This window comes from Lissotriton vulgaris, chromosome 10, assembly GCF_964263255.1.
Source record: "Lissotriton vulgaris chromosome 10, aLisVul1.2, whole genome shotgun sequence".
Taxonomy (NCBI): Eukaryota; Metazoa; Chordata; class Amphibia; order Caudata; family Salamandridae; genus Lissotriton; species Lissotriton vulgaris.
This window is the reverse complement of record NC_141698.1, coordinates 803004247-803029333: the sequence shown is the minus strand read 5'-3', so window position 1 is coordinate 803029333 and position 25087 is coordinate 803004247. Positions and strand designations below refer to the sequence as shown.

The following is a 25087-nucleotide window of genomic DNA, read 5'->3' as shown; positions in this document are numbered from 1 at the left end:
TACAATTTTGCCAAGTTTGGTGGAAATCCATTCAGCCGTTCGGGCTAAAAGTGAAATCGACCGCCCTATGGAAATTAACATGGGGGAAAAGCGTTTTGGGACCCCCCTTTTATCTCGGCCCCCGCTTGGCATATCCCCCCCAAACTTTCAAGGAAGGACCGGAGCTCGACGAGGCCATTTTCAGGAAATTTTCATGCAGATTCGTCAACCGGTGCCAAAGTTATTCCAAATAGAATTTTGAGATTTACCATTGAAAAAAATCCTAACTATAACTAACTACACCATGGCAAGAATCCTATTGGCTAATCTCAATGGATGTTATTGGGTTATATACCAATATTGACAACGAAATGGGTGTAAAAGCATGTAACTTCTTCCTGAAGGAGAGAAACTTGGAATTCAGTAGCCATAACCAGATGCTACTGGAAATGATCAAAATCTGTCTGGAACAAAACATCTTTACATTTGGAGGAGAAACTTTCAGACAATGCAGCGGGACTGCTATGGGTTTTTCCTTTAGCCCATCATACACATGTCTCACAATGGGATGGTGGGAGCAGGAAATAGCGTGGAACTCAGTGAATGAAACATCTGTAAATAAAATCGTAAGTTGGAAGAGATTCATCGACGACTTGTTGATCATTTGGCATGGTACCGAAGCGGAATTCCAGGAATACTTTCAAACAATGAACAACAGTGTGAACAATCTAAAATTCACTTACAACATGAGTAAGGAAAGAATTATATTCTTGGATACAGAAATCTATATAAAGAACCAACAGATACACACAACGCTCAACAGAAAGCTCACATCAACTAATGCCACGCTTGAAGCCACCAGCTTCCACCAGAAAACATTACTCAACAGCATACCGTACGGTGAATTTTTGAGAGTCCGACGGATATGCAGTGAACAAGAAGAATGGAATGAAAACAGTAAAAAAACAATGGACAGATTCATAAGGAGGAAATACCCAGTACAAACAGTGAAAAACAGTCTAATAAAAACCAACAGAAAAACAAGAGAGGAATGTCTCAAAAGAAAAAATAAAGAGGATGACACGGAAACAGACAAAATCCATTTGATAATGGACTTCTCCCAAGAAAGTGACAGAATATCCAAAATCCTTAGAAAGAATTGGAAAATCCTACAAATGGATAATACTGTAAAGGAGTTCATGGGAACTCACCCAACAATAACTTACAGGCGTGCAAAAAACCTGAAGGATCATCTAATACACAGCCACTTTCAGAAGAAAAGACAGGATGATTGGCTAAAAACTAAGGGATTCGTCAAATGTCATGGGTGCAAAATGTGCCAAATTGCGAAACAGACTAAGGAAATCACGTTAGCCAATAAAAAGAAATGGCATATCAAACAATGCATTACGTGCAAGACACCATTCACAGTGTACGTAGTGGAATGCCCGTGCCCCATGCAATACGTGGGGAGCACAACTGTGGAACTAAAAAATCGCACTTTGCAGCACATGTGTGCCACAATTCACAAGGACCGCTCAAATGCCATAGCCAAACATATGGAACAATCACACCAGGGAGATTGGCAAAAACTGAGATTTTATGGCATACAAACAATCACAAAAGGTGAGCGGGGAGGTGATCGCGCCAAAAAATTGAGGCAAGCTGAATCAAGATTCATTATAAACCTGAGGACCCTGCACCCAAATGGGTTGAATCAATCAGAGGAATTGTATGTGCACCTTTGAAATTGATCAGATAACATAAGAACAACAGACATTGGTAAACATAAAGGCAACGGAAATTAAATTGATACCTACTGTGAGGTAGTACAACAACAGAGACATCAGCCTATTGGAAGGCGCAAAAAATGTTGAACAATCAACTATTAATGATAGAATTAATTTGTTATGATTGTGGTGCACACTTAATAATTATGATTTTTGTCACAACAATTGGTGAAACTACAAGGACCAGAATCCTTAGCTTAACATGTGACAGGAAATGTCAAATTTTGAAAAAATGTGTATATATGTTCAAGGGTGGGGCAAACCCGGTGATCGTGAGCAAGGTGAAGTGACACCGAAACGCGTAGATCAATGCGCTGTTGCCCTGTTTGAAATTACAAAAATAAAAGGATTGCTGTTTTAAATCCGAGCTGGCTGTGCGACCCGTTGTTTCCCCTGTGGGAAATGGTTTTGGATATAATGAGCGGCTTGGTTCTGCTGCTGGATACCGCACATGTGTGAGCACTGCCTGATACTCCCGGGAAGGAACCGTTGTGGTGGAGCTATTAATTGGGAGGCAGTGAACGCCGATTTCGAAGCACAAGAAAGGATTTATCTTCTAACAACACCAACACGTCTATCAACTAGAAGAGTGCAACCGCTGAAAAGAACACACGCTGAAGGAAACGGTAAGCGTGTGAACTGTATGAATGCGGGTGAAATTGCTTACAAGTTAAAATCGGTTTAACATCGGTAACTCGAGTGACTCAGTTGAAAAACCGCAAAGATTCCACTGTGATTAGCGGGACATTAGTACTACTAGAGAATTATTTAGAGTATACCGGCCAGAATTGGGAATAGAACAGCAAGTCCGGAGGGAATATAACACACGAGTGCAAACTTAAAGGGATATTGAAATACACGGCGCAATTATGGAAAAGCGTGAGGCAAAACGCTCAGTGAAAGTTACCGAATTGTTTGACAAGAGCAACCCAAAAGAAAAAACGGGTGCAGCTTCAACCTCAGGAAAAACGGATGCCAGAAGAAAATTAAAAAATTGGGAGAAACTGAGTCGCAAGGAAATAAACAAGTCATGGGAAATCATCACGTTGAACAAATATCTAGAGGCAAAGATGGTGCCTAGGGGATTGAGTATTTTATTGATGCCCAACAACAGTGATGCATCCAATGAATTATTAGAAGAGTGGGGTGAGCACATACTACAATCATCGTTGGGATTGATTGTAATTCTGATCAAACATATCGAAATATCTTTGGAAAAACTAAAAGAAGAGTTGCAGGAATCAGAAAAAGAAATTGCTACCCTGAAATTGACATCAGAAATGACCAAATTCAAGGAGGAGTTAGAGACAGAAGTAGATAAACATGAGGAAATTGTGATGGACCGAAAACATTCAAAATACATCAGAGACACAAATGATTATGCAGAAGGTCGTATATTCTTGTTTGCCAGAAAATGTGATGGACTTAAAGAACAAATGGCGTGGACAAGCATGTCAAGTATGTCGAGTTTAGCGTCCTCCACAGTGTCCAATGAACAAACACTGGGTGATGAAAATCAGACAACCAGAAGGATTCCTTTTTTAGGGGACATGCGCCTCATTTTACAACAGCGATATTGGGAGCGGAACCGCCCAACTCCACAATTTCAGTCTCGGAGAGGAAGAGGCAGAGGATGGCAATGGCCAGGAAAAAATGTAGTAGAAGAGGAAAAAGGAGCAAGTGGCGAAACAGAGAGAACAGGAGTGGAGACCCGAACCATGAGGCAGAGACAGAAATAATGGATGAACTACAAGTAATAAATCTATCAGAAAGACAATTAACAACAACAGAAATATCCCTACTAAAGAGGGGAATAAACTTTTGTCCTAAAAGCCACATGAACCTGGCGCAGGTGAGAATTGACCTATATCTGTACATCAGGAAAATCAAGCTAGCAAAAGCCTTCAGAGAAAAAACTTTGAAAGAACAAAATACCATCCAAGCTGAAACAACAGAAGGAAATGTACAAATCAAAGATGCTGAAGGCTTTTTGACGCTGATGAACATAACTCAAGACCCCATGCAAGAAGTAACTCTATCACAAGCGGTAACACAATGTGGGGCAGGACTAATTGGGAAAAAAACGAAATCAAAGTTCTACCCACAACTAACTCCTGGAAACAAAGTGGACCTGTATCAGGAAGCAGTAATACAGGATCTGTACAAATTAAAGTTGAATTTTGGTCAGGATAACTTAACAAAAGAGGAACGACTGGCACTAAAAAATCTATCGGAGGATGCCAAAATAGAAATCAAAGTTACCGACAAGGGCGGCAACGTGATAATTTTGGATCGAAATGCATATGTAAAGGAAGCCAACCGGCAACTAAGAAATCACATGCATTATGAAAAATTGACAAACAACCCATTCGTGGAGATCAAAAACAGAATTGATGAGAAATTAACCTCATGGAAAACAAAAGGGTTGATTGATGACATGGAACAAAAATTCCTTACTGTGACTCACCCTAAAAATGGCAACAATTTACTTCTTGCCTAAGATTCACAAGGACCAAAAAAAAACACCGGGTAGACCTATAATATCCGCAAAGGGATCATTGCTGGAGCCAATGGCGGAATACATCGATCACTTCCTGAAACCCTTTGTGTCAAAACTAACCTCTTACATACAGGACACGAGCGACCTACTGAGAATCCTACTAGACACACCATGGCAAGAATCCTATTGGCTAATCTCAATGGATGTTATTGGGTTATATACCAATATTGACAACGAAATGGGTGTAAAAGCATGTAACTTCTTCCTGAAGGAGAGAAACTTGGAATTCAGTAGCCATAACCAGATGCTACTGGAAATGATCAAAATCTGTCTGGAACAAAACATCTTCACATTTGGAGGAGAAACTTTCAGACAATGCAGCGGGACTGCTATGGGTTTTTCCTTTAGCCCCTCATACGCATGTCTCACAATGGGATGGTGGGAGCAGGAAATAGCGTGGAACTCAGTGAATGAAACATCTGTAAATAAAATCGTAAGTTGGAAGAGATTCATCGACGACTTGTTGATCATTTGGGATGGTACCGAAGCGGAATTCCAGGAATACTTTCAAACAATGAACAACAGTGTGAAAAATCTAAAATTCACTTACAACATGAGTAAGGAAAGAATTATATTCTTGGATACAGAAATCTATATCAAGAACCAACAGATACACACAACGCTCCACAGAAAGCTCACATCAACTAATGCCACGCTTGAAGCCACCAGCTTCCACCAGAAAACATTACTCAACAGCATACCGTACGGTGAATTTTTGAGAGTCCGACGGATATGCAGTGAACAAGAAGAATGGAATGAAAACAGTAAAAAAACAATGGACAGATTCATAAAGAGGAAATACCCAGTACAAACAGTAAAAAACAGTCTAATAAAAACCAACAGAAAAACAAGAGAGGAATGTCTCAAAAGAAAAAATAAAGAGGATGACACGGAAACAGACAAAATCCGTTTGATAATGGACTTCTCCCAAGAAAGTGACAGAATATCCAAAATCCTTAGAAAGAATTGGAAAATCCTACAAATGGATAATACTGTAAAGGAGTTCATGGGAACTCACCCAACAATAACTTACAGGCGTGCAAAAAACCTGAAGGATCATCTAATACACAGCCACTTTCAGAAGAAAAGACAGGATGATTGGCTAAAAACTAAGGGATTCGTCAAATGTCATGGGTGCAAAATGTGCCAAATTGCGAAACAGACTAAGGAAATCACGTTAGCCAATAAAAAGAAATGGCATATCAAACAATGCATTACGTGCAAGACACCATTCACAGTGTACGTAGTGGAATGCCCGTGCCCCATGCAATACGTGGGGAGCACAACTGTGGAACTAAAAAATCGCACTTTGCAGCACATGTGTGCCACAATTCACAAGGACCGCTCAAATGCCATAGCCAAACATATGGAACAATCACACCAGGGAGATTGGCAAAAACTGAGATTTTATGGCATACAAACAATCACAAAAGGTGAGCGGGGAGGTGATCGCGCCAAAAAATTGAGGCAAGCTGAATCAAGATTCATTATAAACCTGAGGACCCTGCACCCAAATGGGTTGAATCAATCAGAGGAATTGTATGTGCACCTTTGAAATTGATCAGATAACATAAGAACAACAGACATTGGTAAACATAAAGGCAACGGAAATTAAATTGATACCTACTGTGAGGTAGTACAACAACAGAGACATCAGCCTATTGGAAGGCGCAAAAAATGTTGAACAATCAACTATTAATGATAGAATTAATTTGTTATGATTGTGGTGCACACTTAATAATTATGATTTTTGTCACAACAATTGGTGAAACTACAAGGACCAGAATCCTTAGCTTAACATGTGACAGGAAATGTCAAATTTTGAAAAAATGTGTATATATGTTCAAGGGTGGGGCAAACCCGGTGATCGTGAGCAAGGTGAAGTGACACCGAAACGCGTAGATCAATGCGCTGTTGCCCTGTTTGAAATTACAAAAATAAAAGGATTGCTGTTTTAAATCCGAGCTGGCTGTGCGACCCGTTGTTTCCCCTGTGGGAAATGGTTTTGGATATAATGAGCGGCTTGGTTCTGCTGCTGGATACCGCACATGTGTGAGCACTGCCTGATACTCCCGGGAAGGAACCGTTGTGGTGGAGCTATTAATTGGGAGGCAGTGAACGCCGATTTCGAAGCACAAGAAAGGATTTATCTTCTAACAACACCAACACGTCTATCAACTAGAAGAGTGCAACCGCTGAAAAGAACACACGCTGAAGGAAACGGTAAGCGTGTGAACTGTATGAATGCGGGTGAAATTGCTTACAAGTTAAAATCGGTTTAACATCGGTAACTCGAGTGACTCAGTTGAAAAACCGCAAAGATTCCACTGTGATTAGCGGGACATTAGTACTACTAGAGAGTTATTTAGAGTATACCGGCCAGAATTGGGAATAGAACAGCAAGTCCGGAGATAATATAACACACGAGTGCAAACTTAAAGGGATATTGAAATACACGGCGCAATTATGGAAAAGCGTGAGGCAAAACGCTCAGTGAAAGTTACCGAATTGTTTGACAAGAGCAACCCAAAAGAAAAAACGGGTGCAGCTTCAACCTCAGGAAAAACGGATGCCAGAAGAAAATTAAAAAATTGGGAGAAACTGAGTCGCAAGGAAATAAACAAGTCATGGGAAATCATCACGTTGAACAAATATCTAGAGGCAAAGATGGTGCCTAGGGGATTGAGTATTTTATTGATGCCCAACAACAGTGATGCATCCAATGAATTATTAGAAGAGTGGGGTGAGCACATACTACAATCATCGTTGGGATTGATTGTAATTCTGATCAAACATATCGAAATATCTTTGGAAAAACTAAAAGAAGAGTTGCAGGAATCAGAAAAAGAAATTGCTACCCTGAAATTGACATCAGAAATGACCAAATTCAAGGAGGAGTTAGAGACAGAAGTAGATAAACATGAGGAAATTGTGATGGACCGAAAACATTCAAAATACATCAGAGACACAAATGATTATGCAGAAGGTCGTATATTCTTGTTTGCCAGAAAATGTGATGGACTTAAAGAACAAATGGCGTGGACAAGCATGTCAAGTATGTCGAGTTTAGCGTCCTCCACAGTGTCCAATGAACAAACACTGGGTGATGAAAATCAGACAACCAGAAGGATTCCTTTTTTAGGGGACATGCGCCTCATTTTACAACAGCGATATTGGGAGCGGAACCGCCCAACTCCACAATTTCAGTCTCGGAGAGGAAGAGGCAGAGGATGGCAATGGCCAGGAAAAAATGTAGTAGAAGAGGAAAAAGGAGCAAGTGGCGAAACAGAGAGAACAGGAGTGGAGACCCGAACCATGAGGCAGAGACGGAAATAATGGATGAACTACAAGTAATAAATCTATCAGAAAGACAATTAACAACAACAGAAATATCCCTACTAAAGAGGGGAATAAACTTTTGTCCTAAAAGCCACATGAACCTGGCGCAGGTGAGAATTGACCTATATCTGTACATCAGGAAAATCAAGCTAGCAAAAGCCTTCAGAGAAAAAACTTTGAAAGAACAAAATACCATCCAAGCTGAAACAACAGAAGGAAATGTACAAATCAAAGATGCTGAAGGCTTTTTGACGCTGATGAACATAACTCAAGACCCCATGCAAGAAGTAACTCTATCACAAGCGGTAACACAATGTGGGGCAGGACTAATTGGGAAAAAAACGAAATCAAAGTTCTACCCACAACTAACTCCTGGAAACAAAGTGGACCTGTATCAGGAAGCAGTAATACAGGATCTGTACAAATTAAAGTTGAATTTTGGTCAGGATAACTTAACAAAAGAGGAACGACTGGCACTAAAAAATCTATCGGAGGATGCCAAAATAGAAATCAAAGTTACCGACAAGGGCGGCAACGTGATAATTTTGGATCGAAATGCATATGTAAAGGAAGCCAACCGGCAACTAAGAAATCACATGCATTATGAAAAATTGACAAACAACCCATTCGTGGAGATCAAAAACAGAATTGATGAGAAATTAACCTCATGGAAAACAAAAGGGTTGATTGATGACATGGAACAAAAATTCCTTACTGTGACTCACCCTAAAAATGGCAACAATTTACTTCTTGCCTAAGATTCACAAGGACCAAAAAAAACCACCGGGTAGACCTATAATATCCGCAAAGGGATCATTGCTGGAGCCAATGGCGGAATACATCGATCACTTCCTGAAACCCTTTGTGTCAAAACTAACCTCTTACATACAGGACACGAGCGACCTACTGAGAATCCTACTAGACACACTATGGCAAGAATCCTATTGGCTAATCTCAATGGATGTTATTGGGTTATATACCAATATTGACAACGAAATGGGTGTAAAAGCATGTAACTTCTTCCTGAAGGAGAGAAACTTGGAATTCAGTAGCCATAACCAGATGCTACTGGAAATGATCAAAATCTGTCTGGAACAAAACATCTTCACATTTGGAGGAGAAACTTTCAGACAATGCAGCGGGACTGCTATGGGTTTTTCCTTTAGCCCCTCATACGCATGTCTCACAATGGGATGGTGGGAGCAGGAAATAGCGTGGAACTCAGTGAATGAAACATCTGTAAATAAAATCGTAAGTTGGAAGAGATTCATCGACGACTTGTTGATCATTTGGGATGGTACCGAAGCGGAATTCCAGGAATACTTTCAAACAATGAACAACAGTGTGAAAAATCTAAAATTCACTTACAACATGAGTAAGGAAAGAATTATATTCTTGGATACAGAAATCTATATCAAGAACCAACAGATACACACAACGCTCCGCAGAAAGCTCACATCAACTAATGCCACGCTTGAAGCCACCAGCTTCCACCAGAAAACATTACTCAACAGCATACCGTACGGTGAATTTTTGAGAGTCCGACGGATATGCAGTGAACAAGAAGAATGGAATGAAAACAGTAAAAAAACAATGGACAGATTCATAAAGAGGAAATACCCAGTACAAACAGTAAAAAACAGTCTAATAAAAACCAACAGAAAAACAAGAGAGGAATGTCTCAAAAGAAAAAATAAAGAGGATGACACGGAAACAGACAAAATCCGTTTGATAATGGACTTCTCCCAAGAAAGTGACAGAATATCCAAAATCCTTAGAAAGAATTGGAAAATCCTACAAATGGATAATACTGTAAAGGAGTTCATGGGAACTCACCCAACAATAACTTACAGGCGTGCAAAAAACCTGAAGGATCATCTAATACACAGCCACTTTCAGAAGAAAAGACAGGATGATTGGCTAAAAACTAAGGGATTCGTCAAATGTCATGGGTGCAAAATGTGCCAAATTGCGAAACAGACTAAGGAAATCACGTTAGCCAATAAAAAGAAATGGCAAATCAAACAATGCATTACGTGCAAGACACCATTCACAGTGTACGTAGTGGAATGCCCGTGTCCCATGCAATACGTGGGGAGCACAACTGTGGAACTAAAAAATCGCATTTTGCAGCACATGCGTGCCACAATTCACAAGGACCGCTCAAATGCCATAGCCAAACATATGGAACAATCACACCAGGGAGATTGGCAAAAACTGAGATTTTATGGCATACAAACAATCACAAAAGGTGAGCGGGGAGGTGATCGCGCCAAAAAATTGAGGCAAGCTGAATCAAGATTCATTATAAACCTGGGGACCCTGCACCCAAATGGGTTGAATCAATCGGAGGAATTGTATGTGCACCTTTGAAATTGATCAGATAACATAAGAACAACAGACATTGGTAAACATAAAGGCAACGGAAATTAAATTGATACCTACTGTGAGGTAGTACAACAACAGAGACATCAGCCTATTGGAAGGCGCAAAAAATGTTGAACAATCAACTATTAATGATAGAATTAATTTGTTATGATTGTGGTGCACACTTAATAATTATGATTTTTGTCACAACAATTGGTGAAACTACAAGGACCAGAATCCTTAGCTTAACATGTGACAGGAAATGTCAAATTTTGAAAAAATGTGTATATATGTTCAAGGGTGGGGCAAACCCGGTGATCGTGAGCAAGGTGAAGTGACACTGAAACGCGTTGCCCTGTTTGAAATTACAAAAATAAAAGGATTGCTGTTTTAAATCCGAGCTGGCTGTGCGACCCGTTGTTTCCCCTGTGGGAAATGGATGGTTTTTATATATATATATATATATATATATATATATATATATATATAAATACTGCACTGGCTCCATTATAAAGCTCTGCAAAACAACCAGTCTCCTACAGCTGTTATCTAGCGACAGGGAAAGCCACACACACAGCTCTATATCTTGGACTCCAGGCAAACACATAAAAGACTTCCCTATAAAAGGAAAATAAAACACTTTACAATAAAGTTTAGGAAACACAACTTGACAGTGTACTTTATACAGCATTAGGCACAGATCACCTTGTGCCTTGATATATATTTATATATAGATTGATAAGTATAGCACTAATTGATTTATATATTATATTCACAATGAGTTTTTTTATATCTGAAAAGTTCAAAGCGTGATTTCAGAAAGCTAATTGGAGAGCTAAAATACAGACAAGTAACAACAGAAAGGTACATAGACAAGAGTAAGGACAAGCAGTCGGACAGAAAAGAGGTTATATAGATAGGCCAACATATGGATCGACAAACAGAAAGACAGATAGAAACACTTGCAGATAGACAAACAAGACAAAATGGCAAAACAAGGAGTAAAAAAATGAAGTTTACCTGTATAAAGTAGGTGAATAAAGAAATAAGACCAATGCCAAGGAAGAAAATTGAATATAAGTCAGCATCATGTCTTATTTTTACTTTGTCGTCAATTGAAAATAGCTGCAAAGATACAAAAAACAGCATTAAAGAAACACACTTTTAATAATAAAATACCAAAACAAATCTATATACATATAAACATATACATACATATATATAAATGAATATATATGTATCCATATCTATACTACTATAATAAAGGAAGAACTTCCAGCCTTTGAGGCGGGTAAACTCAGGAACCACAGCGCCAATCCACACACCCGATACACCGTTGGAATCGTCAGGGTGTGTAGATGGTTATAGGCTATATAAATAAAAAAAAAAGTTATTTAAAAAATTTACAGTAAAAAAAAAAGTAGTCCCTCCGAAGTAGCGCCGGCCGCGACGTGCGTGCTCACGTCAGGAGCGCGGGGGGGAGCGGCGGACATGGCGCGGGGGAGGAGAAGTGACGTGAGGAGCAGCGGATAGGCCAACGGTGGTGCGAGCAGCGGACAGGCTGGAGGAGCGGCGGCTGAGGTAAGGGAGCGGCGGACATGGCGCGGGGGGAGGAGCGGTGACGTGAGGAGCAGCGGACAGGTCAGCGGCGGTGCGAGCAGTGGACAGGCGGGAGGAACGGCGGCTGAGGTAAGGGGACCCATGTTGGGGCAGGTGGGGGTCGGGGCAGGCGGGTGATGGGCCGGGCGGGGGTCCGGGCTGCTGGACAATGTCAGGGCGGGCAGGGGTCGGGGAAGCCTGTTGCTCCCGGACAAGGTCGGGACGGGCTGCTAGTTAATATAATAAAGAGAGAGCCCAAACCTCTGAGGCGGGTAATCTCAGGAACCACAGCACCAATCACAACACCCAATACAGCGCTGGAAAGGGCAGCTGCAGCAGAAAGACATAGGCTATGCAGACGCCCACCATATACATTTAAAAGGTAAAAGAACCGTGCCAGCAAAGTAGTCCCTTGTGGGCATGTCTGCGTTGTGCTGTGGGCGTGTGCTGGGGGCGTGACAAACGCTGGGGGCGTGTGGTACGTTCCACCCTTCTTGCCATGTCTCATATTGTGTGCTAATCCCACCCCGCTCCCTTTAAATACCCCTGCACCCCATAATCATAACCCACCCCTACTCCTTAAAATACCCCAACACCCTTAAACACTAACCCATCTTAACCCTATAAATATACCCTGTACCCCAAAACCCAAACCTATCCCTAAACCCTAAAATACCCCTGTACCCCAAAACCCAAACCTAGCCCTGAACCCTATAAATACCCCTGTACTTCAAAACCCAAACCTACCACTGAACCCTAAAAATACCTCTGTACCCCAAAACCCAAACCTAGCCCTGAACACTAAAAATACCACTGTACCCCAAAACCCAAACCTACCCCTGAACCCTAAAATACCCCTGTACTCCAAAACCCAAACCTAGTACTGAACCCTTAAAATACCCCTGTACCCCAAAACCCAAACCTACCCCTGAACCCTAAAAATACCCCTGTACCCCAAAACCCAAACCTAGCCCTGAACCCTAAAAATAACCCTGTACCCCAAAACCCAAACCTACACCTAAACCCTAAAATGCCCCTGTACCCCAAAACCTAAACCTAGCCATGAACCCTAAAAATACCCCTGTACCCCATAACCCAAACCTAGCCCTGAACCCTTAAAATACCCCTGTACCCCAAAACCCAAACCTACCCCTGAACCCTAAAAATACCCCTATACCCCCAAAACCCTAACCTAGCCCTGAACCCTAAAAATACCCCTGTACCCCAAAACCCATACCTATCCCTAAACCCTAAAACTACCCCTGTACCCCATAACCCAAAACTATATCTGAACCCTTAAAATACCCAAACACCCCAAAATATATTCCTCAGTACCCCAAAATATATACCCCTATACCCATACTTACCTTATCCAAACATAAAGAAAAACATGCTTTTACCATTCATGCATTTACAACGAATTTCGTTGTAAATGTATGCGTGGTAAAAGCATATAAAATGTAATGCCATGCGTTATAATGGCATTGCGGAGTCATGGTACTTTCGTAATGAAAGTATGCGGAGTGATGGTATGCGGAAAGAAAGTTGCGGAATAATGGGTGTTTACCCTCCCCCGGTAAGTACATTGGTGGCACGGAGGCCCACATCTCCAGCAACATACTCATATATTTCACCACCCAATTGAAACATGCACAGGTCTCTCTCATTGATGGCAAGCACGGAAATACACTTTTAGACACACCTCCCACCACAAGTTCTAGAATTGCGAACTTTAGAGCTGGGGAGCTACGTTCGAATTTCGGCATCAGCTCAACATCCTGTGATTTCAGGCAAATCGCTTTATCTCCCTGTGCCTACCACAAATGAATATGTTCTTCTGTAATGTAAATTGTGCTAATGCCATGTTGTCGAGTTCGCGCTATATAATATTGCAAGGAAAAATAAAGTAGGGAAACTCGAGTTCACACACTACTGAACGCGCACTCTTAAGTGCATCAGCAGTGCATTGTGAATCGGACCGTTTCACAGGCCTGTCACAGATAAGAAATGCTATCAAAACGAAATCCTACAAAACAATATACTACTGGCCGGCAGCAATTCATACCCGGACAACGTCGGGACGGGCTGCTAGTATACATATATATATATACACACACACACACATATACATACACATATAACTGTGCATAGAAGCTTGGAACCTCAGGGAATTAGGGTGTGCCAAAACTCACCTTAGTACCCAAAAATCCCCTACCAGACTAGCAATCAGTGTCTCATTGGTCATCATAAACTCCCAATGCTTAGACAAACCAGAACATGGACTTAGTACACCTCAGGTAACGTGGAACACATGAACACTCTTTCGTTATACAATCATTTCAATCCAGAACAAGGAGTAAAAGAGGACACGCTATTTCTGTTACAATAAAATGAACATAGGGAAAAGAAAGTGTGTGAGTGGGTCTAAATTCGAATTTTATAATTTACCAAGTAAAAGAATCACAAAAACAATATACAAAATTCAAATCAATAAATTTAAAAAGGAGATGTTTCTCTTAGCATAATAAAAAATTCAACAAGGGACATTCAATACACAATTTAAAACAATATTTATACTAGATGAAACGGGACTCTGAGATTCAATTAGGGTGTAAATGAATTTACCTGGGTTGGAAATTCCCCTCACTGGTGGGTAATAGACAGCGTCAAAGTAAATTCGAATTTAGACCCACTCACACACTTTCTTTTCCCTATGTTCATTTTATTGTAACAGAAATAGTCTGTAGTTTGAGTGCCTTGGTGGTTACTTTTCATGCTATTAATCCCTGACCTAGGACTTGCAGTACCCATCCTCTCAGGGGGTCCTTGATATCTACACATTATAAAAGAGGAGGAGGACTAAGCATGGGCGAATTTTGCGAATCTGGCGTTCGCGAATTTTGTGAATTTGCGAACTCGCAATCCGCAAAATCCGCGAATTCTCGCGAATTTGCGGATTTTTTTATTTTTTTGTGTTCGCAAGGATTTCTGCCAGTTCGCAGGATTTCTGCCAGTTCGCGAGGGTTTTGTACCAGTTCGCAATTGCGAACTTATATGTCGGCTCGCAACGGTCGCAATTATGTTGTTTCTACGTCTGGTTCATCATCACAGGTTCCCAGCACCCTCTGTTTCACCCCTGCCACCCTCTGTTTCACCCATGCCACCCTCTGGTACATCAATGCCACCCTCTGGTTCATCATCACTGTAGATTATGGGGGGAAAAAGCAAGCACACCTGCCTGCTTCAACTGACATGAATTAATTTGGGGTTGATTTATTAATGTGTCACTGTTTTAAAATTCCAGTCTGGCACCTGCTTCCTTATCTGTAATTTGCTTTCTGTTGCAGTGCAATTTTTTTTTCCAGGACCTTTGTGGCCTACTTGTAGCTATTCTATGAGCCTGCTGTGAGGGTCAGAGCAGGGTCATACAATTGTTGCAACTAGCAACTGAACTCTGGAGGGGCCCTTGTCAGGAAGCACTACAGGGAATGGTTACTAATGATGAGTTTGAACTTTTGAATCTGCTGAATGCTTTCACTTTTGCAAAACTTGTTTTTCTGCAGAACAGCATTACAGCAACTGTAATGCCCCAAACAAGCTTATATGAGAAAGTTGATTTCTAATCCAAAAGTTATCAAAAGGCCTCAAATCCAAAAAAGTGCAGGCAAATGTCAACCTGAGGAGTTATTCTGATAAAAATCATCATTTTCAGAAGGTCTATGCTGCTTGCTAGTAGATTTCTTGTGCAGAATTGCAATTTTTGTAATTTCGCGAGTGCGATATGGCTGAGATACCCGCCACCCCCTCTCAACACAATCCCCAAATGAGGGAAACCGGAAACAGTTCTTAAAGTTTTTGGAAGTGGGAGGGAGTGACCCTCCCGGCCGTATTTATTAAAACAAAAAATTAAAACATTTAAACATTAATGTACAATTTCATACCACACTGCGATGTTTGGCTAACCTTAACAGATTCTCTAATACAGAGGTTCTCCTAGCCGATCTAACATCCTACAAAACATTTACTTGAAATATTGAAATTGTACATCCTAACGTTTAAGGGCCAACGGCAAGGTCGTAACCGGTGTCAAGATCCCTAACCAGACATACCCCGCCCACTTGGGAGGGGCGACAGCACTGAGGCGTACTCACGTGCAACTACTACAATTTCCCTTGTCTTGACGGGGGCACTTATCAACTCGACGCCAGTTAAAGGTCGTTCGAAGACTCGTGTGAGGTATCTAGAAGGTATCGTAGACCTCCCCCCAACCCCACACAACTTACCGCATCTGCCGTCGCAGATGTCACTGGCCCCGGGAAATTCCCCAGGAGGGGGCTGTAACCCCTCCTACACAGGAAGGGGCCTTGACCGCCTTTCCTCTTCTTCCGGCGACCCATCCTTAGAAGGGACCGCCTCCCCGTTGAGGGGCCAAAGGCCACCTCCCCCGAGCGCTCCCATCCGTGTTGGGTGACGCCCACTCATAGGGATCTTCCAATTAGTGCTCACCGATCATGACCTTACCGCCTACCGACTGAAATAAATACGACAAGTGCTAACTAAACGAAACTACATTGGCCACTATGACCGAAAAACCTGTGTCTAAATGGACCTTAAATCCGACATTCTTTAATCATCAACTTGTAACATTATACCAATCTTTATTACACATCAAATATCAACATAACACCAAAACAACCTGAAAACGAAATAGATTAACTGATCAACTTTATTAAAACAACTAGCTGTCCTCAGGGGCTGGTGGGTGGGTCAAAATTGGCTCTTCGTTCCGTCTCGAGCTCACGTGCAGCGGGGGTGCAGCTTCAGAGCACAGGAACAAGAGGATGTCTTCTGGTCTTGCGTCTCTTTTTATCCATCTTCAGGGCGGGCGTAAACCCGCCCCTGCCTGCCCCGAGGGCGTGGCCGGCGGCGTCCGTGTCTAGGCCAGCCCACTCAAGGGCGGGAAAAAGCGCGCCCCGGCTACGCCGCTTCGGGCATACCAGCCGAGACGCGCCTCCCGCCCAAAAATGGCTTCCCGGGGGGATCGAGGCACTCTGCCATACGTTCGGGGGGACCGAGTGGTCGCCCCTTTCCATATGGCTGAGATACCCGCCACCCCCTCTCAACACAATCCCCAAATGAGGGAAACCGGAAACAGTTCTTAAAGTTTTTGGAAGTGGGAGGGAGTGACCCTCCCGGCCGTATTTATTAAAACAAAAAATTAAAACATTTAAACATTAATGTACAATTTCATACCACACTGCGATGTTTGGCTAACCTTAACAGATTCTCTAATACAGAGGTTCTCCTAGCCGATCTAACATCCTACAAAACATTTACTTGAAATATTGAAATTGTACATCCTAACGTTTAAGGGCCAACGGCAAGGTCGTAACCGGTGTCAAGATCCCTAACCAGACATACCCCGCCCACTTGGGAGGGGCGACAGCACTGAGGCGTACTCACGTGCAACTACTACAATTTCCCTTGTCTTGACGGGGGCACTTATCAACTCGACGCCAGTTAAAGGTCGTTCGAAGACTCGTGTGAGGTATCTAGAAGGTATCGTAGACCTCCCCCCAACCCCACACAACTTACCGCATCTGCCGTCGCAGATGTCACTGGCCCCGGGAAATTCCCCAGGAGGGGGCTGTAACCCCTCCTACACAGGAAGGGGCCTTGACCGCCTTTCCTCTTCTTCCGGCGACCCATCCTTAGAAGGGACCGCCTCCCCGTTGAGGGGCCAAAGGCCACCTCCCCCGAGCGCTCCCATCCGTGTTGGGTGACGCCCACTCATAGGGATCTTCCAATTAGTGCTCACCGATCATGACCTTACCGCCACAGGCCGGATAGTTGACCGGCTATCCGGACCCCCCAAAAAACTCCTACCTAAAGGTCATGTTTCAAAGATTTCAACCATGCTAAGAGGTCCCCTAAGAACAACTCATTCCCCACCCAAGACAAATGCACACCATCCCCCGAATACATCCTGTCATCATTAATACAGCTATGAGAAATAGAATGCAATGTCCTGGAACGGAACAACCTACTCACTTTATTGTTAAGCTTTCTAACAGAGTGATTCAAAGCAGGTATAGAGATAGCCCCCCGCCACACCTTTCGTGGAATCAAATGGGACCATGCAATTGTGCACCCCGGAACTCTCCTCGCCAACCAACTTACAGTGGAAAGCATTGCCTCCAGGAGTAGTCGTCTACCGATGGTGACCAAATCATTGCCCCCAACATGCACTATTACTATAGACGGCGGTGACCTTGTCCGCCCTAACAAACCCTCAAAGAATGTTTGAAACTGGTCAATACAGAGACCGCCCCTTCCGTAGAAGGACATCCTGTACCCGTATTCCCCAGCTACGTGAATCATGTCACCTGCTTTGAATACGTCCGCGGCACGCCTCACGTATGAGTGGCCCACGACCCACACCTCCTTTTTCACAGCCGGTGATGTCTGACCGCTGGCCCGGTGTAGGGTCGACTGCATAGTCCGCCCCGCCTCGTAGGCTTGCGTAACTGAAACCAAACAAAAAACAAGAAGCGTGAGTACAAAGTACATAATTACAGCTTCACAACATGTGCAACCGCACATATCTTTTATAACAATTGGAGGACCAACGCCCCATTCGTTTCACTTGCTCAACATCAAGACCCCTGGCTGTAGCTTCCGTAGCAGCCCCTATCCGAAAGGAATGGGTCCCAAATTCGCCCGGGTTCAAGCCCGCAGCGGCAACTGACATCGCAAGCACCCGCTGAAACTGAAATTTCGTCAGTGGGGTGGCGTCCGCGTGTCTTAACAAAGTCCCCCCCCATGATGCCACCCTTCGTGCTAGGTAATCCTCTAAACACTTTACCGGACATATGGAGGACCCAGGAATCCTGCGTACGACGACGCAGTCACCCATCCCATCTTGGTCAGTCTTAGACTTTACGAAGGAGACAGTCATCGTTTCTCCCCTGATCTGAACATGTTCCCGGCACAAACCCCCCGCCACATCCAGTTTGTTCCTTGCAACTAGTTCGCTTACTCGCATTGCTCCGTGAAATGCTAGCGTAAACGCGGCTCGGAACAGCACTGCCTCAAACTGAGATGAACATGTGGCAGGAAGTGTAGCCAACAACTGGGACAATCTATCCAAACCTATCGGGCGCCTTTCATCTACTCTGCGACCCTCAAGGCGTTGCCACCCACGCAGCGCTTTCTGTACAACGAAAGACGCTGTTGGGTCCTGGATAGCGTGTGCTCTGGCAATAAAGGAAATGGCAGCACGATGCCTCTGGGCCGTAGCCACCGATTTCCCAGCCCTACGTAAGGACATCAGGAAATTCACCACCCATTCCTCATGACCCCAAAGTTGCTCTCTATCACTCCCCAAAAAGGCTAAATAGGCCCGAAACGCCCCTTCATATGCCTTCCTCGTCCTTGGTGCTAGACTCTCTCCCACGAGGTGACGAAGTTCGGGGCACCGAGAGACCAGAGAGCTTCGGTAAAGGGTGCCGGCTCCGGGTCCGCTGAGGGAAGGAAACCCGAAAAAGCCTGCATTTGAAAACGAGACAGTGCGTCAGCTGCCTGATTCATCACCCCTGGCACATGTTTTGCTCTGAATAGCACGTTCAATTGCATACATAGTAACACAATTTCTTTAAGCAGTCTTAAGATCAGTTTACAACGTGCTGCCTGACTATTGATGCACTCGACCACGGTCATATTGTCCGACCAAAATATGACCGAGTGATTTTTGAACCCATCGGGCCATGTTCTCAAGGCCACCAAGATGGGAAACAGTTCGAGGAAAGCAATATTACTCGTCAGACCCCTCTCATGCCACCAAGTCGGCCATCTTTGTGCCGACCATTTCGTGCCGAAAATGGCGCCAAAACCTATGCTTCCCGCAGAATCTGTCCATAGCCCCAGCTCCTCAGAAGACACGGCTGGTTTATTCCAGACGATTCTACCATTGAAATCCGCCAAGAATGCTAACCAAATACGCATGTCCTGGCGGATCTCGGCCGATAGTCTCGTGCGATGATGGCCTTCTTTAAGGCCGACCATCGCTTGGGCAATTGAACGGGAAAAGGGGCGGGCCATTGGTATTACCCTCAGGGCAAAATTCAACTGTCCCACCACCTGCTGTAATTGTTGCAGCGTAACTTTTGATGCATTTATACACAGTTGCAGCGCAGCCCTGAACTTCAACACTTTCTCGGCTGGCAAACGGAAACACCCCTCAATGGAGTCCAACTCGATCCCCAGAAACTCGAGGCAAGTCGTAGGACCCACTGTTTTACCCGGCGCCAATGGCACACCTAACTGTTTCATCAACACACAAAATTCGGCCAAGGCCCGGCCACATTCAAGACCCCCGGCTGCCCCAAGAAATAAGAAATCATCAAGGTAGTGCATTACATCTTGGAAACCCGTTTTCTTTGTGAAAACCCATTGTAGAAAACTACTGAATTTCTCGAAATAAGCACAGGATATAGAACACCCCATTGGCATACACCTATCCATGTAATAACAACCCTGAAACATGAAACCTAGGAGACGCTGGTCGTCTGGGTGTACCGGGAGCAATCGGAACGCTGACTCGATATCTGATTTCGCCATCAGCGCCCCGGGCCCCAGGCGATTCAAAATGGCTACGGCCTCATCGAAGGATGCGTACCGCACCGAACACACTTCTGGATCGATTGCCTCATTTACGGAAAGACCTCGTGGAGCTGATAAATTATGAATTAGTCGGAACTCTCCAGGGTCTTTCTTGGGGACTACCCCTAAGGGAGAACAAACAAAATTCTGGACTGGGGGTAGACTAAACGGGCCAGCGACCCGACCTCGAGTCACCTCTTTTCGGATCTTATCCCGTACTACGGTTGTATGCTGCAAGACGGAAAGTTGGTTTTTACACTTATCCACACCCTGAAAGTCCCCTACCGGGATGCGGAAACCATACGAAAAACCGTTTCGCAGCACCCCAGCAGAAGTTCGATCCGGGTAATCACTGAGCCAAGGGATCATTGCCAGGGTATCAATGGGAGTGGGTAAAGGCGCCCCTCGGACTATATTAGACCTGTTTGGCACCTCCTCTCCCCCCGTTATCACCCGTTCTGGCTCTGCACGAGGTCTCAGGATGGGACGACCCACAACTACTACATTCATGTTTGAATTTACACGATCCCTGCGGTCTCGTACATTTTCCTCTGTTGTAATTAAAACAGAAACCCTTCCTTCCGGTATTGCCGGTAGGTTTCGAGTGATCGTCGGCCCCCGAACCTGATCGAAAGGGCGTCCCCGCATATTGTCGGGAGGATTCACCCACATTACTTCCTACCAACGGCATTTTTAACATCCCTGACTCCTTCATTTTATCCCAGGTCAAGGCATCATAACAATCCCAGGTTAAACTTTTATTATGCTCCTTTTCCTTTCTGAACATATTATCGTAACAAAACCAATGATTACCCTGGTGCGATGTCGAGTACCCCATGATTCGTGATTGGTAGATTGGGAACTCGGAAAGCAACTCAGGCCTACGTTCCCCCAGGATTGATGTAAAGATTCCCCAGGCATTGCCCCAATTGGCGATATTCTCATTCACCTTAAAGGCGGCCATCTTTGCGCGCCAAACACTCGGATGCATGAGGTCCTTCTGACTCTTTACATGCTCCACCTCATAATGATCAACAAGTAACGAAAAAATGTTCACATACTCCCCCGCCCAAATCTTCTCCTTAATTGCCAAAGGAACATGTTGCCCCAACTTTTCTCTCCGAGAGGGTGTTGACTCATCCCTCGCGATCGGCAATGGCCGCTTACCTGCACCTGACGCTGCCTCTGTGGTCGCAACCGTCCCTGGTGTCTTGTCCCCCACTGCAGCCGGCACGGGCACCTTGGCTGCTTCCCGTTTCTCACGCAATTGCTTAATCAGCTCCTGCGCTTCGACAGCCGTGGCGCCCTCGTTACCTTTTCCCAACCACGCTGCCAATTGTGCTGCCAACTCGGGCGGCATATCATCCTCGGACACGGGGGTGATCGGATTCCCCTCCTCTGGCACGGGAGTTGGAGCCTCGAGCGGAGCACTGGGACCGGGGATCTCCTCTCCCGTTGCCCCCCTCCTGCGCCTCTTGTTTTTCCCTCCCGGGGCTGCTCCCGCCAAAGGACGTTTTGGACCCCTTTCCTCATTCTTGTCCACCCGCTTCTTTAGCTCGGACATCTCTTTCATGATAACACGCAGCATCTGGTCGGTATTCATGCGCTTTCCAACCTTCTTCGGCATTCTCCAACAAAGTAACTGAAAAACAAACAAGAACGATTAAAACGCTCAAAATTGGCTCTTCGTTCCGTCTCGAGCTCACGTGCAGCGGGGGTGCAGCTTCAGAGCACAGGAACAAGAGGATGTCTTCTGGTCTTGCGTCTCTTTTTATCCATCTTCAGGGCGGGCGTAAACCCGCCCCTGCCTGCCCCGAGGGCGTGGCCGGCGGCGTCCGTGTCTAGGCCAGCCCACTCAAGGGCGGGAAAAAGCGCGCCCCGGCTACGCCGCTTCGGGCATACCAGCCGAGACGCGCCTCCCGCCCAAAAATGGCTTCCCGGGGGGATCGAGGCACTCTGCCATACGTTCGGGGGGACCGAGTGGTCGCCCCTTTCCAGATTGTTGCTGCCCGCCGCATCTACATGTTCGCAATTGCGAACTTACACCGCACGCCGCAAAATTGTATCACCAAGAAAAAAAAATCCGCTGCGTGCGGATTTTCGGTAAATTCGCGAGCGTTCGCGGATTGCGAATTTACCCAAAATCCGCAAAATCCGCGAGCGGAACGGATTTTCCGCCCATGCTTAAGGAGGACACGTGCATATTTGAAATGTTTATTCACTAATGCAGTGTTCTCAAACGCAGTATCTTAGCTAATACAAGCAAACATATTATAAGAAACAAAGTAATCAGCATAGTCACTAGTCCATAGAACACAAACGGTGCAAGCATAGTATTATGCTAAAATGAATAGGGTTTAACAAAACCTAATTCTCACCCTCCCTAGCTAGTATATTATATTATATCTAAGAAGGTCTCTTTGGGTTTTAGCAGAGCGGCCCCATACCTCAAGATCCTAGTGGTAAGGGATCACATCATCAGCAAACAGCTCTTCTGCATGCGAAGCTCCATCAAGTGTGTTTGTATGCTCTTGTGCAAAGCAATATAAAACGCGCCTAAAGCCAGAACGTGGCCACAGCTGCATGTATGTTATGTCTAGGAACGTGCGAAGATCAGTGCTCACAACACCTACTGTGTTGAGATATCCTTGAAAGTTTCAGCACTCACTGTACAGACACAGCTCGCCAAGCAAGGCTGATATCAGTGTAACAACATATTATTCTCGTATGAATCGAAAACATTCTACTAGGCTCAAAGCTAAAGCAACAACTATGTGTTGTGTGCAAAAGCAGCAGAAAGGTAAAATGGCGTTTAAACTCCTAAAAAGCTCATGCTAACTTAACACAGTATACAGGCTATATATGTCTATATATCACCCTCCCTTGAACCAAGCACGTAAGATAAGAAAAGGGACTCAATTGTTGAAAGCGGAGTTTAATAAAACGTTCAGTTCGAAATCGAGTAGGTGAGGAAAAAATAATCTAGTCCGCCCAAAAATCCAAAATCTCACCAGCATGACATTGTAATGTCCACTGTTAGTAAAGCCAATAGGTCTGATTAAAAAATAATGTCCATCATAACTCGGAAAAAAAATTCTCGAGAGAAAGAAAAAATCATGACATCAAAGACCCCAATAGGAGTCAGCCTAAAACTGAGTATGCGAAATAAGCAGCAACCGCTTCCAAAAGGAAGTCACTGTTATCATCCGAAAATAACCCAGCCATCCAATTTAATAGCGAGAAAGAACATTCATGCTCTTCAATTACCGGAGCCTCTAGTACCATCAGAGGACAACTCGGTGGGGTCTCAATGAAGCTGTGTGCCAAGAAATCTTGCGCCGCTGTGAAAATATTCCAATGACCCAGAACTCCATGCATCGCTGCAAAGGCCATAATCCCTCCGTCAGAACAAAGCAATTCATGAGTAACTAAGGGACTCATGAGATGATCATAATCCACTTCAGGAGACACCAAATTGCAGAGACACAAATCCAGGGCCCAATCGAAATCACAGCTCAGGCAATAAAACACAGGCTGAACACAGGTGAAATAGGAAAATCGAAATGATAATCCATATGATGCACTTAAGGTGGCCAGGGGCAGCACACCATAGTATTCAAGCATCCTGTTGCGAAACAGTGTTAACTGCTCCCGCTCGTTTGCGAACACAGGACGGGCATCCATTTTGAATTAAACAAAACAGCAACAAAAAGCCAGCAGCCAGCGCCAGTAAAACCGGGAATCCACCAAATAGGCTGGAAAAGATCGAATGGAAGAAAGCAGGAATGACTCCAAATATCTTCTGGAAAGAAGTCACTAGAGCACTGCTCACTACTTTAAAAAAATGAGCCAGCCCCGAAGTGGAGGACGCGTTATTATTATTATTATTATTATTGCATTTATTGAGCGCACAGCTACCCAGAGGTTTACCGGCGCTTGCCTTGGGAACCCGTCCTGGCTTTTCCCTGTGAGATAGCCCCTACAGGGCATCCCCAAGGTGAAAGCCAGGCATCCCGCCCCAGGGGGGCCGTTGTGGAGATTAAGCAAGCTTAATGCCCAGAGTTGCAGAGTGAGAACCCATGATTAGAGCAGGCACCGAAGCGAGAATTATCGAGTCCGTGGACATTTGAGCTCAAGACCCTGCCGCGTCGGGAATTGAACCCCGGTCCCGGGTCTGACCTCAGCTTCCGGGTCTGCCTGCTCTACACCGTGAGCCACACTTCTCCACAGCGTTAAAGATTGTATGAATCAGCTCACCAAAATGTAAAGGAAGGTCAGTATTTAATAAGGCATGCACTTCAGTGCGGGTGTTAGCTACGTGAAGGACAAATGTTTCGCGAGCAGATGTCAGGGCAACTTCTTTTTGTGACAATAAGGCTCTTATTCTGCTCATCTTATTGAACTCAGACTTCAAGGCCGGAATTCTCGGCCAGATGGAAACATCCAGGTTCCCATGCAGGGGTGGATACAGCACATTTTTACAGCAAACTACACGCTCACTGACCGTTACAAGATAAGCTATGCATTTCAATACCCACAACAATCTTCGTTATTCAAAAGTAAATCACTCCAGTTTGCTAACAAAGTGAAAGTCGGGATGATAGCAGGCACTGGTGTACCTTTCAAAACACATGCCAAATTAGGGTGGTCTTGGTTACAGCAACCATGCAATTGGATATGTCTACACATCAATGAGTGATCTGGTGTTTCTGTACACTCATCTCCTTTCAGATAAACCTCTTTCCCGTCCCTAAGACACCAATAAGTGAAAGGGAGTGACCAGGCTTCATGT

At 44.3% G+C, this 25087-nt stretch overlaps 1 protein-coding gene across 2 annotated transcripts in view; it reads right to left on the bottom strand.

The window, feature by feature from the left end:
• The window catches only part of LOC147688813 (ATP-binding cassette sub-family B member 5-like), a 973135-nt gene that overhangs the window by 201016 nt on the left and 747032 nt on the right, over positions 1-25087 (bottom strand). For both annotated transcript variants that reach the window (XM_086941722.1, XM_086941721.1), the window contains one exon: positions 11056-11160. In XM_086941722.1, the coding sequence (XP_086797848.1) occupies positions 11056-11160 (105 nt within the window). The remainder of the gene's footprint in view (positions 1-11055; positions 11161-25087) is intronic.